At 49.2% G+C, this 25,783-nt stretch overlaps 1 protein-coding gene across 7 annotated transcripts in view; it reads right to left on the bottom strand.

The window, feature by feature from the left end:
* LOC135897804 (uncharacterized) overlaps positions 1–24,186 on the bottom strand; it is a 419,017-nt gene extending 394,831 nt beyond the window's left edge. For 4 of the 7 annotated variants that reach the window (XM_065426504.2, XM_065426507.2, XM_065426509.2 and 1 more), the window contains exons 1-2: positions 23,732–24,186; positions 21,627–21,734 (exon numbers count right to left, since the gene is read on the bottom strand). In XM_065426504.2, the coding sequence (XP_065282576.2) occupies positions 21,627–21,699 (73 nt within the window). In that variant the 5' untranslated portion in view covers positions 21,700–21,734; positions 23,732–24,186. Of the gene's footprint in view, positions 1–21,626; positions 21,735–22,950; positions 23,235–23,652 lie in introns of those variants that run through there. The other 3 variants (XM_065426505.2, XM_065426508.2, XM_065426506.2) reach the window with 2 other exon arrangements.
* Between the last annotated feature and the right edge of the window lie 1,597 nt (positions 24,187–25,783).

Here is a 25,783-nt window from a genome sequence, read left to right as displayed (position 1 = left end):
CTGAATTTTCCTCGGTGCATCTTACAGAATGGTTCGGACTTCTATACACTTTTTTTTTCCCCCGGAGAAAACTGCTGTCAAAATCAAGTTGTACATTATGGCCACGTGAAGTGTGCTGGGTTAACCTCCTCTAGCAGTTGCTACAGGTTGTGTGCATGCCATGGAGGTACCGGGTTCTTCTCGTAAACGAGTTGCTGAGTGCCATGCGAGAAGTGCAGAGCAGCAGCGCAAGCGCCGGCGGGCCGACCGCAAGTCGACTGACCCCAAAGTCGTCGCATCTGCAGATCACTTTCAAGATACGGTGTGCGCCGATGCGCAAAATATGCAGTTGCTACCAGAGTAAAAGCAATCCCCACTCCCTCTCGTGCTGCCTTGCCACTTTCCTCCTTTGTGAGCGATTCGGCTCACCATCGCATGCTTTTGCTCGCACATGCAGCATACGGTGCACGGTGACGATGTTATCGCCGAAACCGCAAAAGGGGTGTCGCCACAGTCTGCTCGATGCGCTGAAGCTAGAAATCAGTTCTGCTTATCTCCCCAAGAAGGTAGCACAAATTTCAAAACGCTTCTTGTAAGTCCTAAGAGGTGGCAGCACCTCCCAGTGAGCACACATCGTCATTGTGGTGCAAAATTTCAAACGGAGGGTCGAAACGGTACCCGTAAGGCAAAGCCCTTGGAGGACAGAAAACTGCCGCCGTACATGTACGGCAAAAACCTTCAAATTAAGGATCCCGCCTAAATTTTGGGGTTGTTAGTGTTAATTTGGGCAAGCCAAGAAGATCCCCTCTCATTTATCAGGACTCCCTCCATGATTGCTCAATTTGTCAGCACAAGATTCCTTCAAAATTGGCGTAGCGAAATGCAGCATTTGTTGTTGCTGCACTTATGTTGTTGTTTTTTAAGCCTAGTGGGACTAAAGTGAGATCCAAGATACGTCATCTCGGCGCAGAGCCATGTTGTGGGGTTCGTTTTGCAGTTGCTGGTCCTCATTGGATGTTTTAGAGCAGTGTCATCATTTCACCGCTGCTGGCTGCAAGCCAAGACATCCTGCCCCTTGCCACCAGCCACCCTCTTCCTGCCTAGCGGTTATCAGCCCTGGCTAGTCGAGATTTTCCGGGCCATGGAGGAGCTGCTACATTCGACCGGCAGGGGCTGGCAATCTTCGGGGAAGCGACCGACGGAAAGGCACCACCATGGCTGCGGTGGCGACTCGTTTTGTAAGGAGGACAATGCTCCGCGTCTCCAACGGAATGGCGCCGAGATGGGTAGAGGCAGTCGGCGGAGCAAGTATTGTTAGTGTGTACACCGATACCGCCTTCACGGTTTGATTGGAGCAGGGGAGCTCTTGAAAGATACTTTGCGGTGTCGTCTCACGCTGCTTAGAAGTCGTCAGTCAATGGACAGACGTGGCGGCTACTGACTGCAGGGTCAACTCTGGGATGAAGAGGCGCCTGCTCGGGACAAGCATCAAGTCTGCGAAAACCCTCTCACCTAGGTGTGGTCAATGCAATCTGTGCAGAAGTGAGTGCGTAAACCCCCCCTCAAAGGTGGGTCAGCTACGATGACTTTGGACACTCCGTTAGCTCGAACCACTGTTTTACCTCACTTAGGGATCTAGGGAGGACAGAGTGTTTATAAGCAGCCGTTGTCGGCTCTTCAGTGTGCATTCCTCTTTCAGTCATGTTAGACTGATGAACTGTAGCGTTTTCCTGTAGATACAGTAAATAAGACCCATATTCCTTGTTCTCGGTGAGAACAAGTCTCTCCCTTCAACAGCGTCCTGAGCATGGATAAGTTGGATGACAGCATGGGCCAGCTACCATCTATTTCATGCCCAAACCCAACCATGACAGACTCAACCTACTTGGACTTTTCCTTTCTTCAAATAAGGGCAACAAATGGGTTGCGGTGGCAATCGATTACGCCTCACGCTTCGCTATTACAGGAGGTCTACCTACAAGTTCTACCTTTGTGTACAATTCGTCTCGCCAGAACACTGCAGGTTACTCACCATTTTATCTAGTGTTTGGCCGTGATCCCGTTTTGCCCCTTGACACTCTACTTTCACACAGTCGCACACCGCTTATGCCCGCGGTGCAATTTCTTTGGCAGCCCACGCCCGTCAGATTGCCTGAACTCGCCCCACTGATTCCCAGGCTTCCCAAAAGTCCCGTTACGATACGTACCATAGGGACGTGCAGTATTTACCTGGCTCCCTCGTGCTCCTATGGTCATCATCTCGTTGGGTGGGCCTATCAGAAAAACTTGTGTCGCGATATTGACACGTGTAATTATCTTTATTGGGCGACCACGTTTCGCCGCTTAACAACTGTAATCGCACAGCGAGGGACGCGCCTGAATGTATCCGATGTTTCTGGAAAGTTATCGATGCTTCTACCCGGCTGTCTGTTGTCGCCGAACCTTGTGTTATCTGATTTCATCGCGTAACGCGAATGGTGTAGAACTTTGTGGAAGGCACACAGGTCCGAACGATTAGTCTGGAACATTCGACGACTGCTCTATAAAAGCTGACGCGCTTGACCCGCTGATCAGATTTTCGACAATCGCCGACTGTGTTCGCCGCTATCGTTGTGCTTTAAGTGTAGCCTGTTTTGTGGGCACAGGTTCGCCCAATAAAAGCTAGTTTTGTCTTTCACAGTACTGCTACTGTGTTCTTTCTTCACCGTCACTACCACATGACAATATTCAAGTCCCTACCGAATTTTGCGACAGCTATCGAATGTGATGTACGCATTGCTCTCAAAGAGCCAAGCCCATTGTCCGTGCAGCTAAGAACTGATGTTGTTCATGTCCCCCATTTAAAGCTCTATTTGCGTGCCTTTGCCAGTCCATAATCACTAGTGCCGAATCGGGTGCTCCGACCCCAGTGGCATAGTGTTGTGATGCAAAGTAGGACGTGCAGACAAGAGATGATGACGAAGAACTGTTGTTACGCTTCGGCCGCCATGTTCTAGTGTCAGCTGGTGCCTTCAGCATTCGCCTTGCAAAAAACAACATTCGGGCTTGTCTCCGCCTGACAAGAATACAGTAAAACATTGTTAATTCGAACTCAGTTAATTCGAAATCCCGGATAATTTGAAGGTTTCCTGCGGTCTCACATTTTCCAATGTAAATTTGTCGCTATAATTCACACCGGTGGCCTAGGCCAACCCAGTTATTTAGAAGATTTAAGGTGCTATGCGGCAATTCCCGATCCCCATTTCACCGCATACTAGATGAAACAACGGCCATTCTGAGCCGCGAGGTGATGCCACATAGCAATCGAAATTACATATAGACGAAGCGCCTGACCCGTAATACTGCTAGCACAAAAAAAAAATGTACACAGTACGTCCCACGCATCCCCGAAACGCGCATCTGCAGAGGAAAAAACATGCTTCACTGCAATGAAGCAGGCATATCGCCTTCTCTCACGTGCTCTCGTCACCCACTCCACACGCTCCTCGCAGCCGCAGCGTCAGCGCGTGTTTCACACCGCTGCCATCGGCTGCCGTATGCCGATTCTCTCTCAATGCTTGCGGCGACGTGTGTGCGCAACACCAGTCTGCGCTGTTTCTTCATGTGCGGTAGTTAGGGGTGTTGCGCCCAGCACTGTGTTCTTCTTTTTCCCTGAACTGTGCAGAAGTGCCAGTGAGTGAAGATGCCAAAGATTAAGACTTTAACCCTGCAGCAAAAGTTCTGCTTGATCCAAGAAGTGGGTAAGAACACGTTACAAGACCGAGTTGCTGAAAGGCACAGCGTGTCCCTCTCAACGTTGTCTACAATATTGAAGACCAAGTAGAAGGTACTGGAGGCCTACAGCAAGACACATTCTTCTAAGCGATCGCGAGTACCAGGGTGTCTACCAAGTTGATGTATCAAAATTCCCTGAGTGATGCGGAACTATATTGACATGTTCACTTGTTTGTCTTTATTGGGCGACACGTTTCACCGCCTAACAAATGTTATCCAACAGCGCGGGACGCCCCTGCATGTATCCGAAGTTTCTGGAAAGTTATCGATGCTTCTATCTGCTGTCTGTTGTCACCGAACCTTGTGTTATCTGATTTCATCGGGTAACGCGAATGGTGTAGAATTTTGTTCGGCATGCGAGTCGCAACGATTAGTCTGGAACATTCGACGACTGCTGTATAAAAGCCGATGCGCTTGACCCGCTGATCAGATTTCCGACGATCGCCGACATGTTCGCCGCTATCAGTGCTATAAGTGTAGCCTCTTTTTGTGGGCACAGGTTCGCCCAATAAAAGTTAGTTTTGTCTTTAACAGTATTGCTACTGTGTTCTTTAACGTCACCACCACGTGACATCTGGTGGAGGTGCTTTTCGTTCATGTACCGGGTGCCCCCGACAAGCTGTGATCCAAGCCTAGACCGCAAAGAGAACGCCAACGTAGTCCCGGACCATCGATCAAGCCGCCGTCTTCAGCAACTGCCCCCGGAGCACGGAGTTTTACCTGAGACGACCAGGAAGATCGCTACCAAGTCCACCCCAATGGCAGCCCCAGCGTCCCCCATCATGCTGCAGCCGCCCAGCAGCCTCCAACATTCCACGTTCGAGGACCCAGAAACCTGGCTTGCGACGTATGAGACGGTCGCTGCATTTAACAGCTGGAACAGCGACGACAAACTGTCACATGTCTTCTTTGCATTGGAAGACGCTGCCAGAACGTGGTTTGAAAACCGAGAAGCCACCTTAACGACGTGGGACCTGTTCCAAAGCGGCTTCCTGCAGACCTTCACAAGCGTCGTACGCCGAGAACAAGCCCAGGCACTACTAGAAACCCGAGCTCAGCTGCCTAATGAAACCACCGCGATCTTTACAGAAGAAATGAGCCGCCTATTCCGCCACGCGGACCCAGAAATGTCCGAGGAGAGGAAAGTCTGCCTACTGATGCGTGGTGTAAAGGAGGAACTTTTCGCCGGAATGGTACGAAGCCCACCGAAGACCGTCGACGAGCTTCTTCACGAGGCCACTAGCATGGAGAAGACACTGGAAATGCGGAACCAGCAATTCAACCGCCGCACGAACTCGAAAAACTACATTGGAGTTGCGTCACTTGCCACCGACAACCTGCATGAGACTATCCAAGCGGTTGTGCGGGAGGAACTATAGAAGCTGTTGCCTTCATCACAGCCTCAAGTGGCTTCAACTGCCGACGCCATACGTGTGGAGCTCCAACAACAACTCGGAGTAGGCCCTGAATCGCCGCAGCCTCAGCCGCAAGCGATGACTTACTCCGCTGTAGCCCGCCGTCACGTTCCCCTTTCGCGCCACCGGCAGGGCCCAGTGACGACACAGTTTCGCTGTCCAATACCACCCCCGCCGCCAACACGCCAAGCCGTCATCTCATGTGGCGTTATAAAGAAGACTGATGTTTGGTGCGCCCCTGACCACCGCCCGCTTTGCTATCACTGCGGAGAAGCCGGGCACATCTACCGCTGATGCCCATACTGGGAGATGGGACTCCGAAGGTTCACCATTAACGCGCCGCGACCACAGATTGGCGAACAACCTCGCGATATTCGCCGACTACCTCGCCACCACTCAGTGGAGCCCTCGACGAGCGTCCCGTTCGCCATCACCAGGCCGCTACCTGTCGCCGCAGCGCCGACCATACACCAGCCCAGTCCGGGGTCGGTCCGTCAGCCTATACAGTAGAATCTCGGTGATACGAATCTCAAGGGGTGGCGAAAATATTCGTAACACCCGAAATTTCGTATCACCAAAAACGAGCGAAATCCGTCCCGAAACCATGAGACACGCACAAACAAACATTTATTTACGTGCAAAGAAGTCACGGATGTCCTTCTGCGTCTTCTTCTCTGCGAGGTTGGCCAGCAGAGAATTTTGGAAGCTGAAAAACTGGGCGGTAGTGCTCTCACGCACAGTCTCGGACGTCACAGCACGCCGCAGAATATCGAGAGCGTGCATAGTTTCGGCTGCCGACGGTGGTTGATCGTCACCATTTTGGCACTCGTTCTACTAACTTCTAACTTTACATGGTGAGCTGTCTTCGCTTCTTTGGAGTTTACGCCAAAGTGCTGCACATTCTGCATAATTTGGTCGCGCTGACCGACGATGGTAGACAGCATAGAAATTGGCAGGCCTAATGCGCCTTTTCTTGGGCTCTTCGTCCACCTGGTTCGCAGGGCGAACGGATCAATAAGCAGCGGCACCAGCCTCCGGCAACAACAAACTAAAAAAGAAATAGACGAAGAGACCGCCCCCAAAACTAGAGAGAGAGAAAGCTTCCCTTGCCTCGTTACCCTCCCTGCTGACGCGAAATCCCAAACTGGCACTGACGCACGCTGCGCCGTTCCTTTTTTTTTTTTTTCGTTGGTGGCGGCTCGACGGTTGCGGTACCAAAGTTCGTATCACCCGGCGCGACGCGGAAAAGTGTTCGGAACATCCGAATTTCGGCCCATTGTACACAATGCTTTTGGGCGGGGGAATTTTGCGAATTTGTATCACACCGAATTTCGTATCAGCCGGGTTCGTATCACCGAGATTCTACTGTATCCGGAAAACTAAAAGCAGCAACCGATGGAGGTGCGGTTGTTGTTCGTTGAACTGACGAAGATCCTCCGCCGCCGACAAAGAGGTCATCTGGACGACATAATAACCCGACGAAGTCAGGAAGCCAGCACTACACCGACGAAAGACAACTTGACGATGCGACGTTCCAGCTTCAGTTCAACACGACGCAGCCGTGATCCGACGTCAAGACCTAACTGCAACGCCAGACAAAGAACCAGCGACCTCGACGCGCTTCTCCACGGCCACGCAGTTACCGCCTTAGTGGACACAGGGGCTTATTACTCCGTCATGAGTGGACACATCGCCACCCAGTTGAACAAAGTTAGAATTACAAAAATGAAATTATGGGGTTTCACGTGCCAAAAACATTTTCTGATTATGAGGCACGCCGTAGTGCAGGACTCCGGAAATTTCGACCACCTGGGGTACTCTAACGTGCACCTAAATCTAAGTACACGGGTCTTTTCGCATTTCGCCCCCATCGAAATGCAGCCGCCGTGGCCGCGATCCAATCCCGCGACCTCGTGCTCAGCAGTCTGACACCATAGCCACTGAGCAACCACGGCAGGTCCCGCAGGAGTTTTACGCCTCATTTAACCTACAGTGGTGCCCCATTTGATCAGTCAAGGTGAACCAATCTGAGCTCGGTTATACCGCACGGATGGTACTCGGCCAGGATTCGATAAAGTTAAGATTACATGGGAAGGCCCTTATATTCAGACCACTGGAGGATACTGTGGTATGCTGTGTTAACTTCTGGTTTCAGTTTTGGGTCGTTTACATCAGGGCGCCACTCAGCGCCAAACGCTGTAAGTTGCCTCCGCAGAAATAAACATTCATTCGTTGTCTGGTCCCCGACTGAAGCAGTCCTGCTCTTTCTTGCGGAGCTGCACGTTCCGGCCGTTTAGGCCTCATGCCGTAAACCTTTCATCCGGCTGCCCCGTCAAAGCTACAACAAACTGACGATGAGGGAAACCATTACTCTGCTTCCTACGTGCTCTTGCCGTTCTTCTCCTCGTCCACCTGCTTCCGGCATGCAATACGCCGCAACTACGTCTCCTCCGTCAACCGCAACTCCCCCGCCTTTGTTCTCGCTCCCCAGCATGGCGTTTGTACCCCCAATGTCGCCTCTCCTGCCGCTACCCGGTACTCCTGCGGTACCGTGGCTCACGTGGAAACGGTACTTTTGCATGTTTCTCGAGGCAACCAGAGGCAAGGCACTACAAGACGAGAGGAAGAAGGCCATTTTACTGAGTAACTTAGGCTTCGAGGGGCACCGTCTTTACTACAACCTCGCGTCGCAAACGGGCCAGACGGCTACTATGTTCGAAGACGTTCTCCGCATCTTCGACCAGCACTACGAAGAAAGCACCAATCCCCTAGTGCACCGTATTCTCTTCCGGTAAAGGAAGCAACTTCCCGGAGAAACCTTTCAGGATTTCGTCACCGTGCTACAAAGGTTAGTGCCTGCTTGTGAGTTCGGTGCTTGGCACGACAAGTCCTTTCACGACCAAATCTTCCAAGGCGTCGCATCAACAAGAATTAGAGAAAGGTTACTCTACGAAGGAGCGTCGCTCACGCTCAAGAAGGCCCAGGAAATCGGACGAACCGTACAGCAAGTTGAAAAAGAACTTCAAGTCTTTACCAGCTCGTCTGTTCAGCGCGTCTCCACGCAACGCCAAGATGGCGTCGACAGCCTTCACCTTCCTCACGCGGGCGCGCAAGATGGCGGTTCCTGCCACCCTTCTCCTTCGTCCCGGCGGCTTCAAAATGGCGCTCGGCGGCATGGCGGAAAGTCGCGACCTGGGGAGGCCGGCCAACATGGCGCACGACCAGAACTCCACGAGGCCTGTCGAGACATTGCGGGCCATTGCTACTGATGTTGTTCGCCTCACCACATGGCATCTGATCCAGGCTGTCCAGCCAAGCACGTTTCCTGCCGTGCGTGTGGAAAAGTGGGACACTTTCGCTTCAGTATGCCGTTCGCGGAACCGAACGCATCGACAGTCCCCTGCTCGTACGCAGCTTGTTTTCGCTGCATGCTAACAAGTGTCAGGAGTTCCAGCTGACCCAAGCGTTCAGTTTCCGTCTCTCCCGCACAACGCCCTCTCGGAGTTCGCCCAGCCGTACTCAGGACAATCGGAACTTGTAAAGGACTTCACCCACGACGTTTATCTTTGAGCTTCAATGCAACCAGTCTCGGCGAAACTGCGTCCTCAACCTCGGGTTCTCCGAGAGCAAGTCTGTGCTGCAAACAGTATTTTGCCCCAAGAAAACAAAGTTCAGTCAGTTGTTGAGGCACCGCAGCCAACTGACAAGAAGTCACTGCATTCATTTCTTGGTGTCACACGATACTACGCTAAACTGATCCCGCAGTACGATGAATTGGTAGAGCTGCTTAGGGAACTGCTAAAGCAAGGACAACCATTTGTCTGGGATCAGGATACCGAGTATAGCTTCCAGACTATTAAGGAGGTGATTGCATGTGAATCTGGCTCTTACGCCAAAAGTGTAACACGTACATGGACCGTCATCGTGCACCAAAATGCCCTCAATTTCATCCAGGAGATGTTGTCCGAGTACGTAACTTGAGAAAGTCCAATCCTATATACTCGGGACCATTTAAGATTTACCGCAAGGTAGGTCGCAATACTTTCACGCTTGAAAATGGCAAACAATGGAATGCATCTAAACTTGCGAAATGCCCTGCACTACAGGATTTTCTTGGAAAATTCACCGAAAAGAGTCACTCCAGTGACTGCCTTTCCCTTCATGATTGTCTTTCACCTTTTTTCCAGTTACTACTGGTATAGGGGATACATTACGTTTCTTGTAGCATAATCGTGCAGTACGTACATCATTACTACGGTGCTGACCGCCATACGAATTTGTCTTTCATGCCAAAAAGCTTTTTTTAGCATTAAAAGTCGTTAGCATTCTTATGGGGGGACTATGGAGTGTAAAGTGCTTGTACGCACAATCTACAATCCACGACAGCCACAGAGACTGTCTCGAGTTAGGCTCAGGGTGAATGAGCCACCCATCAGTGCTGTCCCAGGGGGCACACAGATGTTTGTACTGCCTACTTTTGTACTTTGTGAATTTTTTTTTTTTTTTTCATGTGTGATCTGTGTGTGCAAGGCTGCATCTCATCGTCTTCCCAAGACGGGTACTGATACTCTGCAGAACTGGAGTGCAATAGTTCATATTCAGTTTTCATGCTGTGCGTTTTTCTTAAATGGGGGAGCCAAAGGTGTCATATTCTATTGTGTAAAGATGTCATCACTAAACATGTGTGTTACAGTGCTAACATGTGTTGACTTTTGTTGAAAGGAGAGTGAGCTGAGCATTTTTCCTTTCAAAGGAGAGGTGATGCGGTATCCTGTGTTAACTTCTGGTTTCAGTTTTGGGTAGTTTACGTCAGGGCGTCACTCAGCACCAAATGCTGTAAGTTGCCTCCGCAGAAATATACATTCATTCTTTGTCTGGTCCCCGACTGAAGCAGTCCGGCTCTTTCTTGCGGCGCTGCGCGCCCTGGCCGTTTAGACCTCATGCCGTAAACCTTTCGTCCGGCCGCCCCGTCGAAGCTACAACAGACACCTCATAATGCCGACTGGAATGTGCACAGCAAGAATTACTATTCACGACCGGACTTACCCAGCCACCTGCGTTATCCTCTAACAGTGTTCACAAGACGTCATTCATGGCATGGACTTTCTGAACAAACACTGCACAATCATTGACCTGAAATCGAGGAAAATAACCCTCTAGGAAGATCAAGCTATACTGCCGGAGCGCCCTCGTAGTCACCACACCTTGAGTGTGCTCGAAGATCAGGAGAGCATCAGCCTCGCTCCAGCATTGTTATTTCGGTCGGCACCTAAACACCCTCTGACGTAGAAGGCGTCATCGAAGGCGACCAACGTTTACTGCTCGACCGTGAAATTTGCATCGCAAGAGGGATCGCTTGACTGCGCGGAGGAAACACGAAAGAGTTGCTGACAAACTCCAGCAAGGAGTTCAAGCGCATCAACAAGGGCACGGCGATCGCATAGATCGAGGAAATTCAGGAAACCAGCAATGCGTTTGTCCTCTCGAATTCTGCCGCATCTACCCTGACAACCGTAGTTCCCGAACCTAACTTCAACATAAATCCAAGTCTCCCAATGACTAAGCAACAACAGCTCAGAAGTTTACTTCAACGATACAAAGAGTGCTTTTCGACATCAAAGATTTGACAAACGCCAGTCGCAAAACATCAAATAATAACCGAAGAGTGTGCTCGAACTCTCTGCCAGAGCCCTTATCGAGTTACTATGGGAGAACGTAAGGCTATAAAGCACCAAGTCGATGAAATTCTGCGCGATGACATCATCCAGCTGTCAAAAAGCCCGTGGGCATTTCCTGTAGTCTTGGTGAAGGAAAAGGATGGAACCCTACATTTCTGCGTCGATTATCGTCGTCTGAACAAGATCACGAAGAAGGACGTATACCCCCTCCCATGAATAGACAACACATTGAATCGGCTCTGTAACGCTAAATACTTCTCGTCTATGGACCTCAAGTCTGGCTATTGGCAAATAGAAGTCGACGAAAAAGATCGCGAAAAGACCGCCTTCATCACCCCAGACGGCCTCTACGAGTTCAAGGTTATGCCATTCAGACTGTGCTCGGCGCCTGCAACGTTCCAGCGCGTGATGGACACGGTTTTAGCAGGATTCATGTGGCAGACCTGTCTCGTATCGGCGATGTAACCGCCGATGTCACCCGTTACGTCAAGACATGTCGAGACTCAGCGACGCAAGAATGACTTCGTCGTCTTCGCCGGAAATTTCGACGATCACCTTAGGCAACCTGCAACAGTACTAGAGGCCATCAGGTCATCAGGGCTTACTCTGAAGCCGGAAAAGTGCCGCTTCGCTTACGACGATCTTTTGTTTCTAGGCCACGTCATCAGCAAATCTGGAGTCTGCCCCGACCCGCAGAAGACAGCTGCCATTGCAAAGTTCCCGCAGCCCATCGACAAGAAGGCAATGCATAGATTCCTTAGCATGTGCGCCTACTATAGGCGCTTTGTCAAGGACTTTTCACGCATCGCGGAGCCGCTTAACACATCTAACCAAATGTGATGTCGAGTTCAAGTGGGAAACGCTACAGGCCGACGCATTTGAAAAACTCAAATGACGCATGCAGTCCCCGCCGATACTTGCACGCCTCGACAAGGAAGCCGATACCAAAATCAATACTGACGCCAGTAGCCTTGGCCTTGGTGCCGTCCTAGTCCAGAGAAAAGATGGACATGAACACGTGATATCTTATGCTAGCCGGTCGCTATCAAAAGCGAAGGGCAACTATTCCACAACTGAAAAGGAATGCCTCACCATCATTTTAGCTACAGCAAAATTTCGCCCTTACCTATATGGGAGGCCATTTAAAGTGGTCAGCGGCCATCACGCGTTGTGTTGGCTAGCTAACTTAAAGGACCCTTCAGGACGGCTGGCGCAGTGGAGCCTCAGACTACAAGAATACGACATCACTGTAACCTACAAGCCCGGATGAAAACACTCAGATGCCAATTGCCTATCACGCAGCCCCATTGACCCGCCGCCACAAGATGATGAGGATGACGACGCCTTCCTGGGAATAATAAGCGCGGAAGATTTTGCTGAACAGCAACGAGTAGACCCGGAGCTAAAAGGCCTCGTTGATTATTTGGAAGGGCACACTGACGTTGTCCCTAGGGCATTTAGGCACAGATTGTCTTCGTTCACGCTTCAAAACAACCTACTCGTGAAGAACTTCTAACCAGTCCGCGCCAACTAGCTTCTTGTTGTTCCGTCAGAGCTGCGTCTAGAAGTACTGCACCCCCTACATGACGATCCGACCGCTGGGCACCTCGGTTTCTCTCGGACGCTCTCAAGGATACAAGAAAGGTATTACTGGCCGCGCCTAACCGCCGATGTCACCCGTTACGTCAAGACATATCGGGACTCAGCGATGCAAGAAACCACCAATGAGGCCAGTGGGATTATTTAAGCCGATCAAGCCTCCTTACCGACCTTTTCAGCAGATCGGGATGGACATACTGGGACCATTTCCGACACCAACTTCCAGAAATAAGTGGATCGTCGTGGCGACGGACTATCTCACCCACTTCACTGAAACTAAAGCTCTACCGAAAGGCAGCGCAGCCGAAGTGGCGAAATTTTTCGTCGAGAACATCCTGCTGCGACATGGTGCTCCAGAAGCCCTCATCACCAACAGAGGAACGGCTTTTACAGCAGAGCTCACCCAAGCCATTCTGCAATACAGCCAGACAAGCCACAGAAGGACAAGTGCCTACCACCCGCAGACAAATGGTCTCAAAGAGCGCCTGAACAAGACCCTCGCCAACATGCTAGCAATGTAGGTCGACGTCGACCACAAGACCTGGGATGACGTCCTGCCGTACGTAACATTCGCTTACAACACAGCGGTGCAAGAAACAACACAGATCACACCGTTTAAGCTGGTTTACGGCAGGAACCCGACGATGATGCTCGATGCTATGCTGCCGCACGTCACTGACGAAGAGAATCTTGATGTCGGTACCTATCTCCAGCGCGCCGAAGAAGCCGGACAGCTCGCCCGCCTACGGATCAAGAACCAGCAGCGTACCGACAGCCGACACTACAACCTCCGACGACCCTTTGTCGAGTACCAGCCCGGCGACCGTGTTTAGGTATGGACCCCGATACACGACGAGGACTAAGCGAGAAGCTTTTGCGACGCTATTTCGGACCCTACAAGATCATCCGACGTATAGGCGCACTGGACTATGAGGTCGTGCCAGACAGCATTTCGCATTCACAGCGGGGCCGCGCATGATCTGAAGTGGTCTACGTGGCGCATCTTAAACCCTTTTACGGATGCTGATTAACATTCCTTATTTCGTTGTTTTCTTTGCTACGAGTGCTTTTCTTTAAGAGGAGGGTATCGACACGTGTACTTGTTTGTCTTTATTGGGCGACACGTTTTGCTGCCTAACAAATGTTATCGCAAAGTGCGGGACGCACCTGCATGTATCCGAAGTTTCTGGAAAGTTATCAATGCTTCTATCCACTGTCTGTTGTCGGCGAACCTTGTGTTATCTGATTTCATCGCGTGACGCGAATGGTGTAGAACTTTGTGGAAGGCTCGCGGGTCCCAACGATTAGTCTGGAACATTCGACGACTGCTGTATAAAAGCCGACGCGCTTGACCCACTGATCAGATTTTCGCCGATCGCCGACCGTGTTCGCTACTATCATTGTGCTATAAGTGTAGCCTCTTTTTGTGGGCACAGGTGCGCCCAATAAAAGTTAGTTTTGTCTTTCACAGTATTGCTACTGTGTTCTTCAACGTCACCACCACGTGACAATATCTTATGTCAAGACGGGCTGAAACTATATCGCCCAATGCAGTTATTCTATAGTAAGCATATGAAAAAAATTTTAAAAAACGACTTCATGCAATTTGAATATTAAGAAGTAGTGCTTACGTTACTCAAGAGAATAAAAGGAAGGGATTAGTAAATGCACAGCAAAAATTCGAAAAAAAATTTTGCGTAAAAAATTGCAAACAGAGTCGGACAATCTCAAAAACGAAAAAAAAGGAGTGCATATGGAAGCAAATATTTTCGAATATGAGCTATTTCTATCAATTGATGGCAAGCTCAGTGGTATGAGGCCTGAACTTTGTGACAATTGAGATTCTCTCTCAACAGGTGGTGGGTCAACCTCAACTGTCCTGACGTACTCTCAGCACACGCACAAAGCCTCAGTGTTGCAATTTGGTTTGGATGAGGGCACCTGCTTCTTGGCGTCAGACAACACCTAGTTTTTCGAGCTCAAGCTCCTCGAAGGAAGCGGCGGCACGCTTCCTTTCTCGTTCATTCCTCAATGCGTAGGTTTTTTTCTGTTCTCGTCCTCCTTCCACTGCGCGCTCACCCCACGGACCTCTTCTTCAGTTGTGCAGTCAACGTCCAATTTTTTTGACTCCCTAGGGGCCGCAAGAATGTCCGTAAAATCGGAGAGTTCGAAAAAAATGAATGCATGTCGTTTACTGCCCTTAAGGGCTCAAATCGCCACAGGCACATCCAAAAAGATGTACCAGTACACTTGCTGGGCATATCGGTGCTCATACTGTGACGAGAGATGGCGGGTGAACGCTTGTATAATTAAGGAAAGGAAAATGTGTCCCGTGACAATCGCCCCTTCCCACGCTTGTTATGCTTCGCCGCAAGACTTTTGTGTATGCTTCACCGCGTAAATTTTCTGTATTGAGGCGAAACTGACTTTCGGGAACCAGCATTATGTAACGTGCCGGGCTTTCTGAGCTTCGAAGCGAATCGGACCACAAAGACAGAGTCGGTGCCATTGCTTACACTGGCGAATTCTTTCAATGAAAACACGGGGCCGAACAGCAAGAAACCTAATAGCGAACGTTGAAGCAGCTAGGCCTAGCGTTTACCGCGGTGGCAAGGTAAACAAAACGGCGACAGTGGTGGCTTTTATTAATGTCATTTTCGGGCCTGCGGTCACAGCAAAAAGTCAGGAAAATCGGACGGCGAAGGGTTCTTGCGTTCAAAATTTCAGACATTCGTATACATTGACTCTACGGGCTACGCGGTGATGCCATGACGCCGTCCGAATTATTGGGCGTCCTGAAAGTCGGTCGTTGACTGTACACTGGCAACTCCTTCAGCCAACGACACAGCGTCAAAAGACCTATTCGTTATGATCTCTCTGTGTTATGCGAGCCAAAATTTCCGTGCCTTTTGTTTCCTTTCAATGGAAGTACCATCAATTTTCCCTGATATACGCACAAGCTCCCAGAGTTTTCCCCGAGTATTTCCAGTGTATTCAAAATCACTGAGAATTGACGGTTCTCCCGGTTGGTAGACACCCTGGTACTACTATATACGGATCTGAACGAAAATTTCGGTCAGAAATTTAGGCTGGAAGTTTTGGTTTCGTTATTGCTGCCTGGCTATGGCTTGACTTCGTTATTGCTGCATAGCTATAGCTTGGTTTCGTTATTGCTGCGTGACTACAGCATCATTTATTTATTGTTGAGTGCACACCTTGGCAGCACATGTACAAACCACACTTCGCTAAGTGCATCTTTTTTATTCTGCATTGAAGGACCGAGATGTCCGGACCACAACAGTACTCGGCCGCTTTCAAGAGAAAGGCTATTTTAGCCACACAGGACATCAGCAACAGTGCGGCAGGGAGGAAGTTTCGTGTCAACGAGGGAAGCATTCACGGATAGCGTCGACAGAAGGAAGCCCTTTTAGCGTGCAGTGGAACGCGAAGAAGCTTTCGCGGCCTGAAGAGTGGGACATTCCCGGAAATCAAACTCGCCCTGACTGAGTTTGTACGCCAACAGCCAGCCGCGCATCTACCTGTGAGCATGGTCTTATGCAGGCAAAAGCTAAGGAGCTTGCAAGAGAAAAAGGGCTACCGAGCTCTGCCTTCAAAGCGAGCAAGCACTGGACTTATCGCTACATGTGCCGTGCTGGTTCTTCCTTACACCGCCAAACTTCAATTTCACAAAAGCTGTCAGAATCATTAAAGAGCTGCTTGTGGGTTTCCAGCGCCACGTTATTTCACTGCGCAAGTCCAAGAACTTCCAGCTAGGGCAAATCTGCAATGCTGACCAAACGGCGGTTAAGCTGGACATGCCATCGCCCGTCACCGTGCACGAAAAGGGTACTAAACAAGTTTATGTCTGGTCCACTGGCAACAAAAAAATGCGAGTTACTGTCATGTTGTCGTGCACAGCAGATAGACGCAAGCTTCCGCCCTATGTTGTCTCCAAGCGCAAGACAGTGCCTAAAGGTGAGAAGCTGCCAATAAATGTGGTCATGAAATGCCACGAGAAAGGCTGGATGAACGAGAATCTTGTGCTTGACTGGATAAAGTCCGTCTGGTGTAGGCGGCCCGGCGCACTGTTGTTGCTCCCGTCCATCCTCGTGCTGAACGCATTTCGTTGCCATTTCGCCGACTCAGTGAAGAGGCTGTTGCGTGAATCCAGCACTGAACTCGTTGCTATCCCGAGTTGGATGATGTCTCAGCTGCAGTCTTTAGATATTTGCGTGAACAAGCCGTTCAAGGACGTGGTCAAGCAGTGTTACGCAGAATGGATACGCTCAGGTGAGCCTGCAGTGACGCTGACCGGGCTGCTGAAGCGAGCTTCGCCAGCCGCGCTATCCAAGTGGATTGTTAAATAAATGTTTTCCTCAAGTTTTCCTAACTCGTATTATGCGCGGATAAAACTTTTCTTTTTTCATTTCGAGTCCCAAAAATTTCACCTCGTACTATATGTGGGTTCGTATTATACACGGGTTTTCACGATATACACACGCTCTGAACAAGCCCCCGACACAGTGTGTCAGACAGCAGAAGCGGTGGGAAAGCCGAAGGAAGAGACAATGACAGCTTTGCTTTAAAACTATCGGCCTAGATTCGAATAAATACCATAGCTAAACTACCCAAGATGGAAAAGAGAAAGTTTGGCCGAAGAGCTTTGGAGTGGAATCGCTTCTGAGCTCAATAAAAGTCAGCAGTTCACCTGAGACCTAGCATGAGCAAGGGACGAAAGTTCAATTATTTATAATTATTTATTAGCATCTTTAACCGGAAAGGCAGCATCTACTATATAAGGGCTGCAGTTCTGCAAATGACAATTATGATGAATCGATAAAATACTACAAACGATAGGAAATTGTGCACAAACAGTGGAGCTACACACAAACGAGCGAATGACATAATCCGTTCAGGAGTCCGGTCGAAGGTGGACAGTGTCGGTGGCAGGATGGCTGCCGCTGGCGTGGTTGTAATCAGGCAGACCAAGTGCATGGTGAGCACTGCACTGGAAACTAGGAAGGGGAGGTCAATCCCACTTCTGACATCATGCTGTGTCCACTCCTGTAGAGAAGTGATATGCAAGCAAAAGACTGACGCCACTACGATGTAGCCACGCACTCAAAAAGCCCTGTGTTATTAGCTGCTTCTTATCTCTTTTCCTCAGTGACCTCACAGGCCCATGCACACCAGTGCTTGGCCAAAACAGAGTCAACCTATAACACTACGGTCATATGGGATGATCCACTCGCAAAAGAAGAATGTAACAAGTGGAGGGACCAGATGTTTGAAGTGGAGGAGCAGGGGGTTGTAGAAACTCTACGATGCTGCTACGCAAGCAAGGATCAAATAGTACAAGTATACAAGTTGCATATGTGTTTGCCGATGCGAGTCCAACAGCATAGAGAGTGGCAGCATACTTGGTAGTAGTGTACAATGATTGAACAAAAGAGTCAAAGCTATTGAGAGCGAAAAGCCGCGTCGCTCTAATCAAAGAGCTAAGTTTAGCAAGATGAGCTAATGACAGCGGTGATAGAATCAAGATTAAGCAACTACATTGAAAGTCACTTCACTGAAAGAATTAAAGAAGCAGCTGGCTGGACTGACTCAATGATTGTACTTCATTGGATCAAAGGGACAAGCAAAAGGGATACATTTGTTACCAACAGAGTCGCAGAAGTAAGAGAAAAAAAAAACTACAAATGAGTTGGTCGTTCATTAAAGGTGAAGACAATACAGCCAATCTACTCACACAAGGTATAAGCAAAGACATTGATGAACTAAAAAATATGGTGGCACGGACCCGAAGGGAGTACCTCCGTGGAGCCAGACAGGGCAAGCGTGATTCACACGAATGTGCAGATCGACGATCAACACGAAGCGCAATGTCACACCTGCACAGGAACAACAGAGAATAAGCTAATCTTGTAAATAAATTATTCATCATATGGGCGGCAGTCATCATATGGGCATGGGTATTAAGATTCATAGACAATGCAAGAAGAGAACACGGGGCCATTAACAGGAAAAGAGATTATAACTGCAGAGATATAGTGGATACGACAAACACAAGTACCACTCAAGGAAACAAGCGGCAATGCTCATTTCAGCACTAAATCCTTTAAAATAAGGGCACAAGAAATCTACTGTGACGCCAGAGGACTCGTAGAACGGAAGGATGTTTGCACTACAGCCAAGAATCAAGCCGACATGTCATTGTACTTCCAAAAGACGGGTATTTCACATAACTACTTATATGTCACGTTCATCAAATAATATGACACGGCAGAGTTGAAGCAATGCTAGTGCAACTGCGGGCTAAGTACTGGATATTGCAAAGTCGGCAAGCTGTCAAAAGAGTTCTAAACGGTCTGTAAGAAGCATAACACAAGACCGGCCACTCAAGTTATGTCTCCCCTTCTGACGGACAGAGTCACCGAATCGGGGCCATTTCAAGCGACGGGAGTTGACTTCACCGGAACACTTCATGCGAAAAACAGATACGAGATCGTAAAACAATACGTAGTAATTTTTACCTCCATGGTAACGAGACATGTAGACTTGAAAATGACTAACCACATGTCAGCATTAAATCTTCAACAAGCTTTCCGGCGATTCACCGCAAGACAGGATATGCCTGCCATTGCCTACTCTGACAATGCCAGGACTTTTACAAAGGCTGAGAAGGAAACCAACGGAATGCTTGAAGCTGCTAGGCAAGAACGGGGGAAGGATTACCGCAGTATACACCAAATACAATGGAACGATAGCCGAGTGCAGCCCGTAGTGGGGAGGATTTTACGGGCATCTCATACGAAGCCTGAAGACTTCAATGTTAAAAATCATTTCAAGAAAAACAACTCCAGTCGAGGAGCTACGCACAATTGTAGAAGCTGAAGGAGCCCTTACTAGCAATTGACCATTAACTTACGTGTATGGAGAACACTAATGAGCCCATGCCACTGACACCTGGAGACATCATAGGCAGACAACAGCTTCAAGACAGACAAACAAGGCCATACAACGAAGCTGTTGAAGAAGCACTGCAAAGTAGATGCAAATTCGTGAAAGCTTGGTGGAAAAGATGGCATCACAAATATCTAAAGGAAATAGGAGCTACTGTCAAAGCAAAGTCGCGCGTGCGAGAGAGAGAGGGAGAGTAAAACTTTATTGCATATAAATAAAATGAGGCACGATAGTTGGAGCCCCTATTCCAGGGCCCTACTGGCACGAGCGGCTCGCTGGGATTGGTCCAGAAGAGCCAACTGGCTCTCCCCACCCCCGTTCGCAAGCCATGCCTCCCACTGCCTATTCCTCATCAGTGGATGTTGGTGTAATATGGGGCTGTCTATGTGCGGAGGCGTCCTGGGGCACACCCATGTGATGTGTTTTAGTGTGGGTGTGTCTGTGCACCACGGGCACTCGTCAGTGAACCTCGTGAGGTGTATTCTGTGTAGGTAGTACAGGTTGGGGTATGTATTTGTCTGAATACGATGCCAGTACCTCTCCTGTTGACTGTTTAAATCGGAGTGAGGATGTCCAAAACGTCTCCGCTCCTGCCTTTGCTGTAAGAAGATGTCACGAGTATTCGGTGGAAGGTCGTCGCTAGGCCATGCCATTGCTTGGACGTTTAATCCTCGAGCAATACGGTTTGCCCTCGCGTTTCCTTCCAGTCCCTCGTGTGCCGGACACTATACGATAGTGTGGTGACGCTCTAGTTGAGTGGCTAAAATTTTGATTATTGATTTGGGTGCCGTTCCATGTAGAAACAGGCGGCAAGCCACTTGCGAGTCAGATAATATGACAGTCGAATTGGTTTGGTGCTCGGCGTCCCGAATGGCCAAGGCGATGGCTGCAGCCTCTGCCACGCATGCCGAGGCAGTTTTGAAGGATGCCGTTGTTATGTTGTTCTTGCATGTAGAGACTATCGTGAAAGTGTCTGAGCTGGCTCGACTGGCATCCGTATAATACACTCCCGGTCCCATCCCAAAACATTTGTGAAGAGTCTTTACCCTTGCTCTGCGTCATCCGGGATGCTACTTGGGGTGCAAGTTTTTTGGGAATTGGGGCGATCGCGATGTGCGAGAGCCGGACCTGCACAACCTTTTCAAAGAGTTTCCCAGCGCACGACGTTAGGGAGATGGGTCGAAGGTTGTTGATGTTACGAGGCTTACCTGGTTTAGAAATGAGAATAATTTTTGCTTCCATCCATTCTTTTGGAAGGATGCCGTCCTCTGTCCAGAGTGTGTCGTCACTTAGATGGCGAATCATTGCGTTCGTGACCTGATCTACCCTTGGGGTCGTGTTTTTTCTGAAGGAGTGTGCCGCTGCATAAACCTCTTAAAAGGTTATGGGGGCATCCAGTTCCGGTTGGTCCTGACCTTCGTAAACGGGTTTGGTGAATTGCCCGGTCAGAATATCTGTTTATTTTGTCTACCAAGTCAGCTTCACGACCTTCAAACTCGTCTTCAAGCAGCTTCTGTGTGCGATTCGTGACTGTATTTGTTCCTCCCGGGTCAATCATACTTCGAAGAATTCAGCACATTTTCCAAAATGTTTTGGGACCCTGGTCTTCAATTAACACCACACCGCTTTTGGACAGTAGTTTTGCTAGTCGCGACTTTGCTTCACATTGAAGCAAAGTCGCGACAAGCAAAACCACTGTCCAAAGGCGGTGTGGTGTTAATTGAAGACCAGGGTCCAAGAACATTTTGGAAAATGTGCCGAATTGGAAAAAGTAACTCTGGACATGATGGAATAACAAGGACTTGTCTACTTCGCACAGGCAACAAAGTATTTCTCAGAAGATCTATGAACATCTACCCTCTTGAAGGGTGCTTAGAATAGCCTGCCAAAGCCTATCTCAGGGCAAGTTGGGAGAGCAGGGGCCTGTAAAATATTGTCATCAAGGCACTCAAAGAGCAAGAGAATGGCTCCTTGTCACAAGCACGTGCTACTTTTTTAATAAACCACTCATGTTCAAAGCAGTCGCTGGTCTCAATTGTTTCAATAAGCTTCTCAAATGCCATAAAGTAAAGAGGCCCACTGGCTGTGCACACATGCATTAATGCCAGTAAATTCTTCATTAATCTTGGAATAAAACTTTATGGCAAGAATACCACGAGCCCTAGCAGCTTCACCCAAATTTCCTTCAAGGTAACCAAAATAAGATGTTACTTACGTTTCTTGGGGTCAGGACCACCTAACAATGACCGGCCAGAACCTGTGCTGGCCCCCGACGGCCGTCCCATCATGCAGGACGCTCGACCGAATTCCAGTCAAAACCTGCCTATAATAAAAAGCTGCTAATTATCCACAATGAGCATGGCACTGAACAAAAATGTTTAACATAAATGCTTTGATCTTAAAGTAACATTTTTTGATGACAGAATGTGCAGAATCATTTTTTGCTGTGAAATTCATGACCTGCTGTGAAAAGCGTATGCTGCAATTCCCATGTTTCACATATCTATCAGGGTACCTCAAGTAAAGTAAAATAAACCAGGTCCAAGCCAAAGTAATCAGGCCCAGATAAACAAGAAATGAGAAAGTGGGTAATGGTGTTACACTTCATTGTGAAACACATTGCAATGTGAAGTGAGCAAGTAACAAGGTTCAATACTGCACTGCCACCAAATTGATTCCACTGGCTTCTTTAAAACAGCCTTTAAAAGATAAAAAAATAGAGCTGGACCTATGTTGCAGTGCAATTCAGCTTTGGAACATTAAGCACCACAAGAAATCAATAGTTCTGCAATAAAGCAAATAACAAACATAATGAGAGCGTTGAATGTTGAGCAGGGGGGGCTATTCTGTAAGTGTCTGCCTAGTGGACATGTCCATTTCGTCTGCTGCTGAAGTTCTGATTGGCTCGGCTACGGCACGCATCAGGAGAGGCAAGCGACCTCAGCCAAGCAGCAAGCACTTCAGCAGCAGACAAAGTGGACATGTCCATTAGGTGGACAATTACACAATAGCCCCCCAGAAGAACACAACTGTATACTGCTGTGCTTGCTGCAGCAGATTTTCACTGCAGCACACTGCACTGTTCAGTCCAAGTGCAACAAATGCTGCTTCTATTTAGCTGAAACTTCTACGCATACAGTTCTTGTAAGTGCTTACAGCATGGCCTGTATGCGTACGAAATCAACCATATTTCATAACATCGACTTTGTTTTCCAGTCACCTGCTTTCTATAGTCAAGTGGCTCTGGTGCTGCCAGAGCCAGTGACAAACGGTGAAAAGAATAGATGAAACAGAATGCTACAAAACAGTGCAATATCGTTGGGTTTTGAACGAGCACTGGCACCAGGTTTCTTTAGAACATTAGCTAAGAGAAATGCCAATTGTGCAACATGCCAAGGCAATGACATTGACAAACACTAATGCACATTTATTGGCGAGCATTTCACATTAATTAGCCCGTGTGTGCGGATCTGCAATAATAGACCACAGAGGGACAAGCAAACCCTTGAGGTAATGTAAAAAAAAAAATAGCCTCGCACCAAGCCTGCCAGTGCACTGAAAAAGCGCTGTTTTCACATTGCCACTACTTTGCCTGCTGCTCCTGGCGATTATACTGCATTAGAAACATAATTGACAGATTTACTGTGCTCTTAAAGAGCACACGCCTGACACGGGAACGCTGCGATTGTAACGGACATGTCAACGTCATCAAATTCTACGCTCAACTTTGGTTCGCGCTTCATTTTCTCGCGTAATGACACTGACAAATATGGCGACGGGGCGCACAGCGCAGCATATCATAGTGTAGTATACGCGACCACCGCTAGAGTCGGCAACCGCGTTACGTCCTCAAACACCTCATTCTCTTTGTTCCAAATAAGTCTTTCTGAAATGTTAAAATACACACAGGCGAACACGGGACATTGTCGCAACGCGAGCCAATAGGGTATCGCATTCTTTAAAAAGACAGCACGACTTGTCGAAAGGGGGCTGTTTGTGCAAGACAAAAACAGCTCTTTGAACGAGCGTGCGGCGCGGCGTGTACGTTCAGTGCGGTGACATGTTTCGACATCACGCGACCAACCGAGCCAAGCATTCGCGCGAACGGCGCCGCGCAAGACGCGCGAGCGATACCCTTCGCGATACCCGCGCCGAGCGGCCTCACCGAAACGAGCGCACACGCACAAGCACGGTGGAAACAAACGAGCACGCGATGTGCATGCCGCAAAATCAGTGCCCACCCTGCTAAGTGTCCACCATGCTAAGCACACTTCATTAGCTCTCCGCGAATTAGCCGGCGTCTACTTCAAATCCGCTCACCTAGTGAACAATGATCTGTTACGTCCGCAACTGTCGTCATATATCGGCGACAAGACTTTAAAGCAATGGCTACCCTCGCCAGCGACTACGACGACATGCGGCGGTCAAAAATGCTCCTGCGCTGTTCTGACGACAGGTCGCTCGTAGAGAAAGGTTCGCTGTTGTTCCGCAGTCATCATCAGCAGCCTAGTGGCTTATGGTATAAAAGGAAGTTGAATATTCGCGGTTGTAGCAGTAATCGCGCGGTAGCCTGCTGCGTGTGGCTCGGATGTCAGCTTCGGCACAATACCGCGAACCAAGCCCGCGCGAGTATGGACTGGACGACGGTTGAGCCGTTGCGGCTTTCGAGCGGTCAAGTGCGAATCCTGCTCACTGAAGGCGTGGATTTGAGTGCGCGATCCGCAAGGCACAAGGTGACAGTTCTCGACGCTGACTGCGATCCCGGTGCACTTGAGCGCCGCCACCGCGGGACGCTGAGGTGCGCATGCCCGCGGGAATTCGACAGCGTGCGCGAGTTCGAGAGTCACTACGCTAGCCGCCACCATCTCACGTGCGCGCAGTGCCGCATCGCACTGCCAACGGAGTACTTGCTTGAACTGCACATCGCGGAGTCTCACAACCCTATCTTCGCGGCACGTCCTACGTCGACTAACCATCCCAAGTTTGAATGCGTGGTCGAAGGCTGCACAGAGCGCTTCGCAAGTTGGGCGGACCGCAAACAGCATACAGTGGATGCGCACAGGTAGAGTGAATGAGGAGGATTGTGATTGCCACGCGACCTCCTTGTGGCTGCCAACTCTTTTTAATACTGCCTTTCTATCGCCGTAAATATGTACACCCCTCCTGCAGTTGCTGACGTAGGCAGTATGCGGTGGTGCTGTTAAGAGAAGCGATGGTAGGGTGCCTCGATGTAGCGCGCCACTACGTCGAGGCACTCTATTCGCAAGTTCCCTAGACTGTCTTGCTACCCCGCGGCCATCAGCGAATTTTCTCAAGGACTATCGGAGTAACCGCAGGCGGCTCGGCGGTAGCGAATTTGCTTGCTTTCTTCGTGGCGGCCAGTAATCTTGATTATCTGTTTTTTACGCATCGTTTGTGCAAGATGAAGTTCAAGAACAATTGCATGTGCTACATGCCGTAATGCACCAACAGAGCTGTTGCCAACTGAAGTGAACCTTCATTAATTCCGCAAAATGCGGCGCAGAAGAATAAACGGGTTGTCAAGTTTCCAATTGGCAAGCTGGTCACACCACTGATGAAAATGTGCAGTGAGCATTTCGTCTGCAGTGACTTCTGGAGTCACTTAGGAAAACAAAAGTTATCTGCTAATGTGCATACATTTGTCTGTTTTTCTATGGAGAATCAATGCATTAGTTACAAAAATAGCGCTTGTGACAGTGTATTGCAGCAGCCCAAACAATGGCGTGGCTTTGATCCCGAGTATATGTAGTACGTGTGCAAGCATCTGACGTATTTGCACAGGCTTCGCCTGCATCAACTCGTAGTGTGTGGTTGCCACGGTGTCTCGTTTTGCTGAAAAAGCATGTTTTTGTGCTCGCTGCACCCCGTGCTCTGTCGCGTGGTCATGCTTGGACTGTGCTCTTGTGGCCAGTGCAACGAGAACACGCGAGCATTTAAGATAAAATTTGACATCTTTGTATCACTTTGTCACAGCTCTAGAGAAAGGCTTCAGTAGACCTATGTGGGTGGGCGTAGTAAGTATTTGACAGTGTTTCACCGGCAGCAGCCCGCAGTATGGTCGCCATTGTCTGGGCCTGCCAGAAACACGTGTTTACATTCTGGGCTGCAACCCGTGCGCCAGCGCGCAGCCAAGCTTTGCAGCTACAGCGGCCCTGAAAACAAGATTGGTAGAACATAAAACACAAGACACTGAATTCGCAATGGGAGCGCAATAAGCTTCTCTCGTGACTCCTCGTCACTCGAACAATAATATGACTGCACCATCAAAAATAAAACAATCGGCATGGCTTTCTTTACATGTGCACACGCTAGCAAATTGCAGTTGTGATAACCTCAGTGATATCCTTCCTT

This window comes from Dermacentor albipictus, chromosome 7, assembly GCF_038994185.2.
Source record: "Dermacentor albipictus isolate Rhodes 1998 colony chromosome 7, USDA_Dalb.pri_finalv2, whole genome shotgun sequence".
Classification (NCBI taxonomy): Eukaryota; Metazoa; Arthropoda; class Arachnida; order Ixodida; family Ixodidae; genus Dermacentor; species Dermacentor albipictus.
This window is presented reverse-complemented; position numbering and strand designations above follow the sequence as displayed.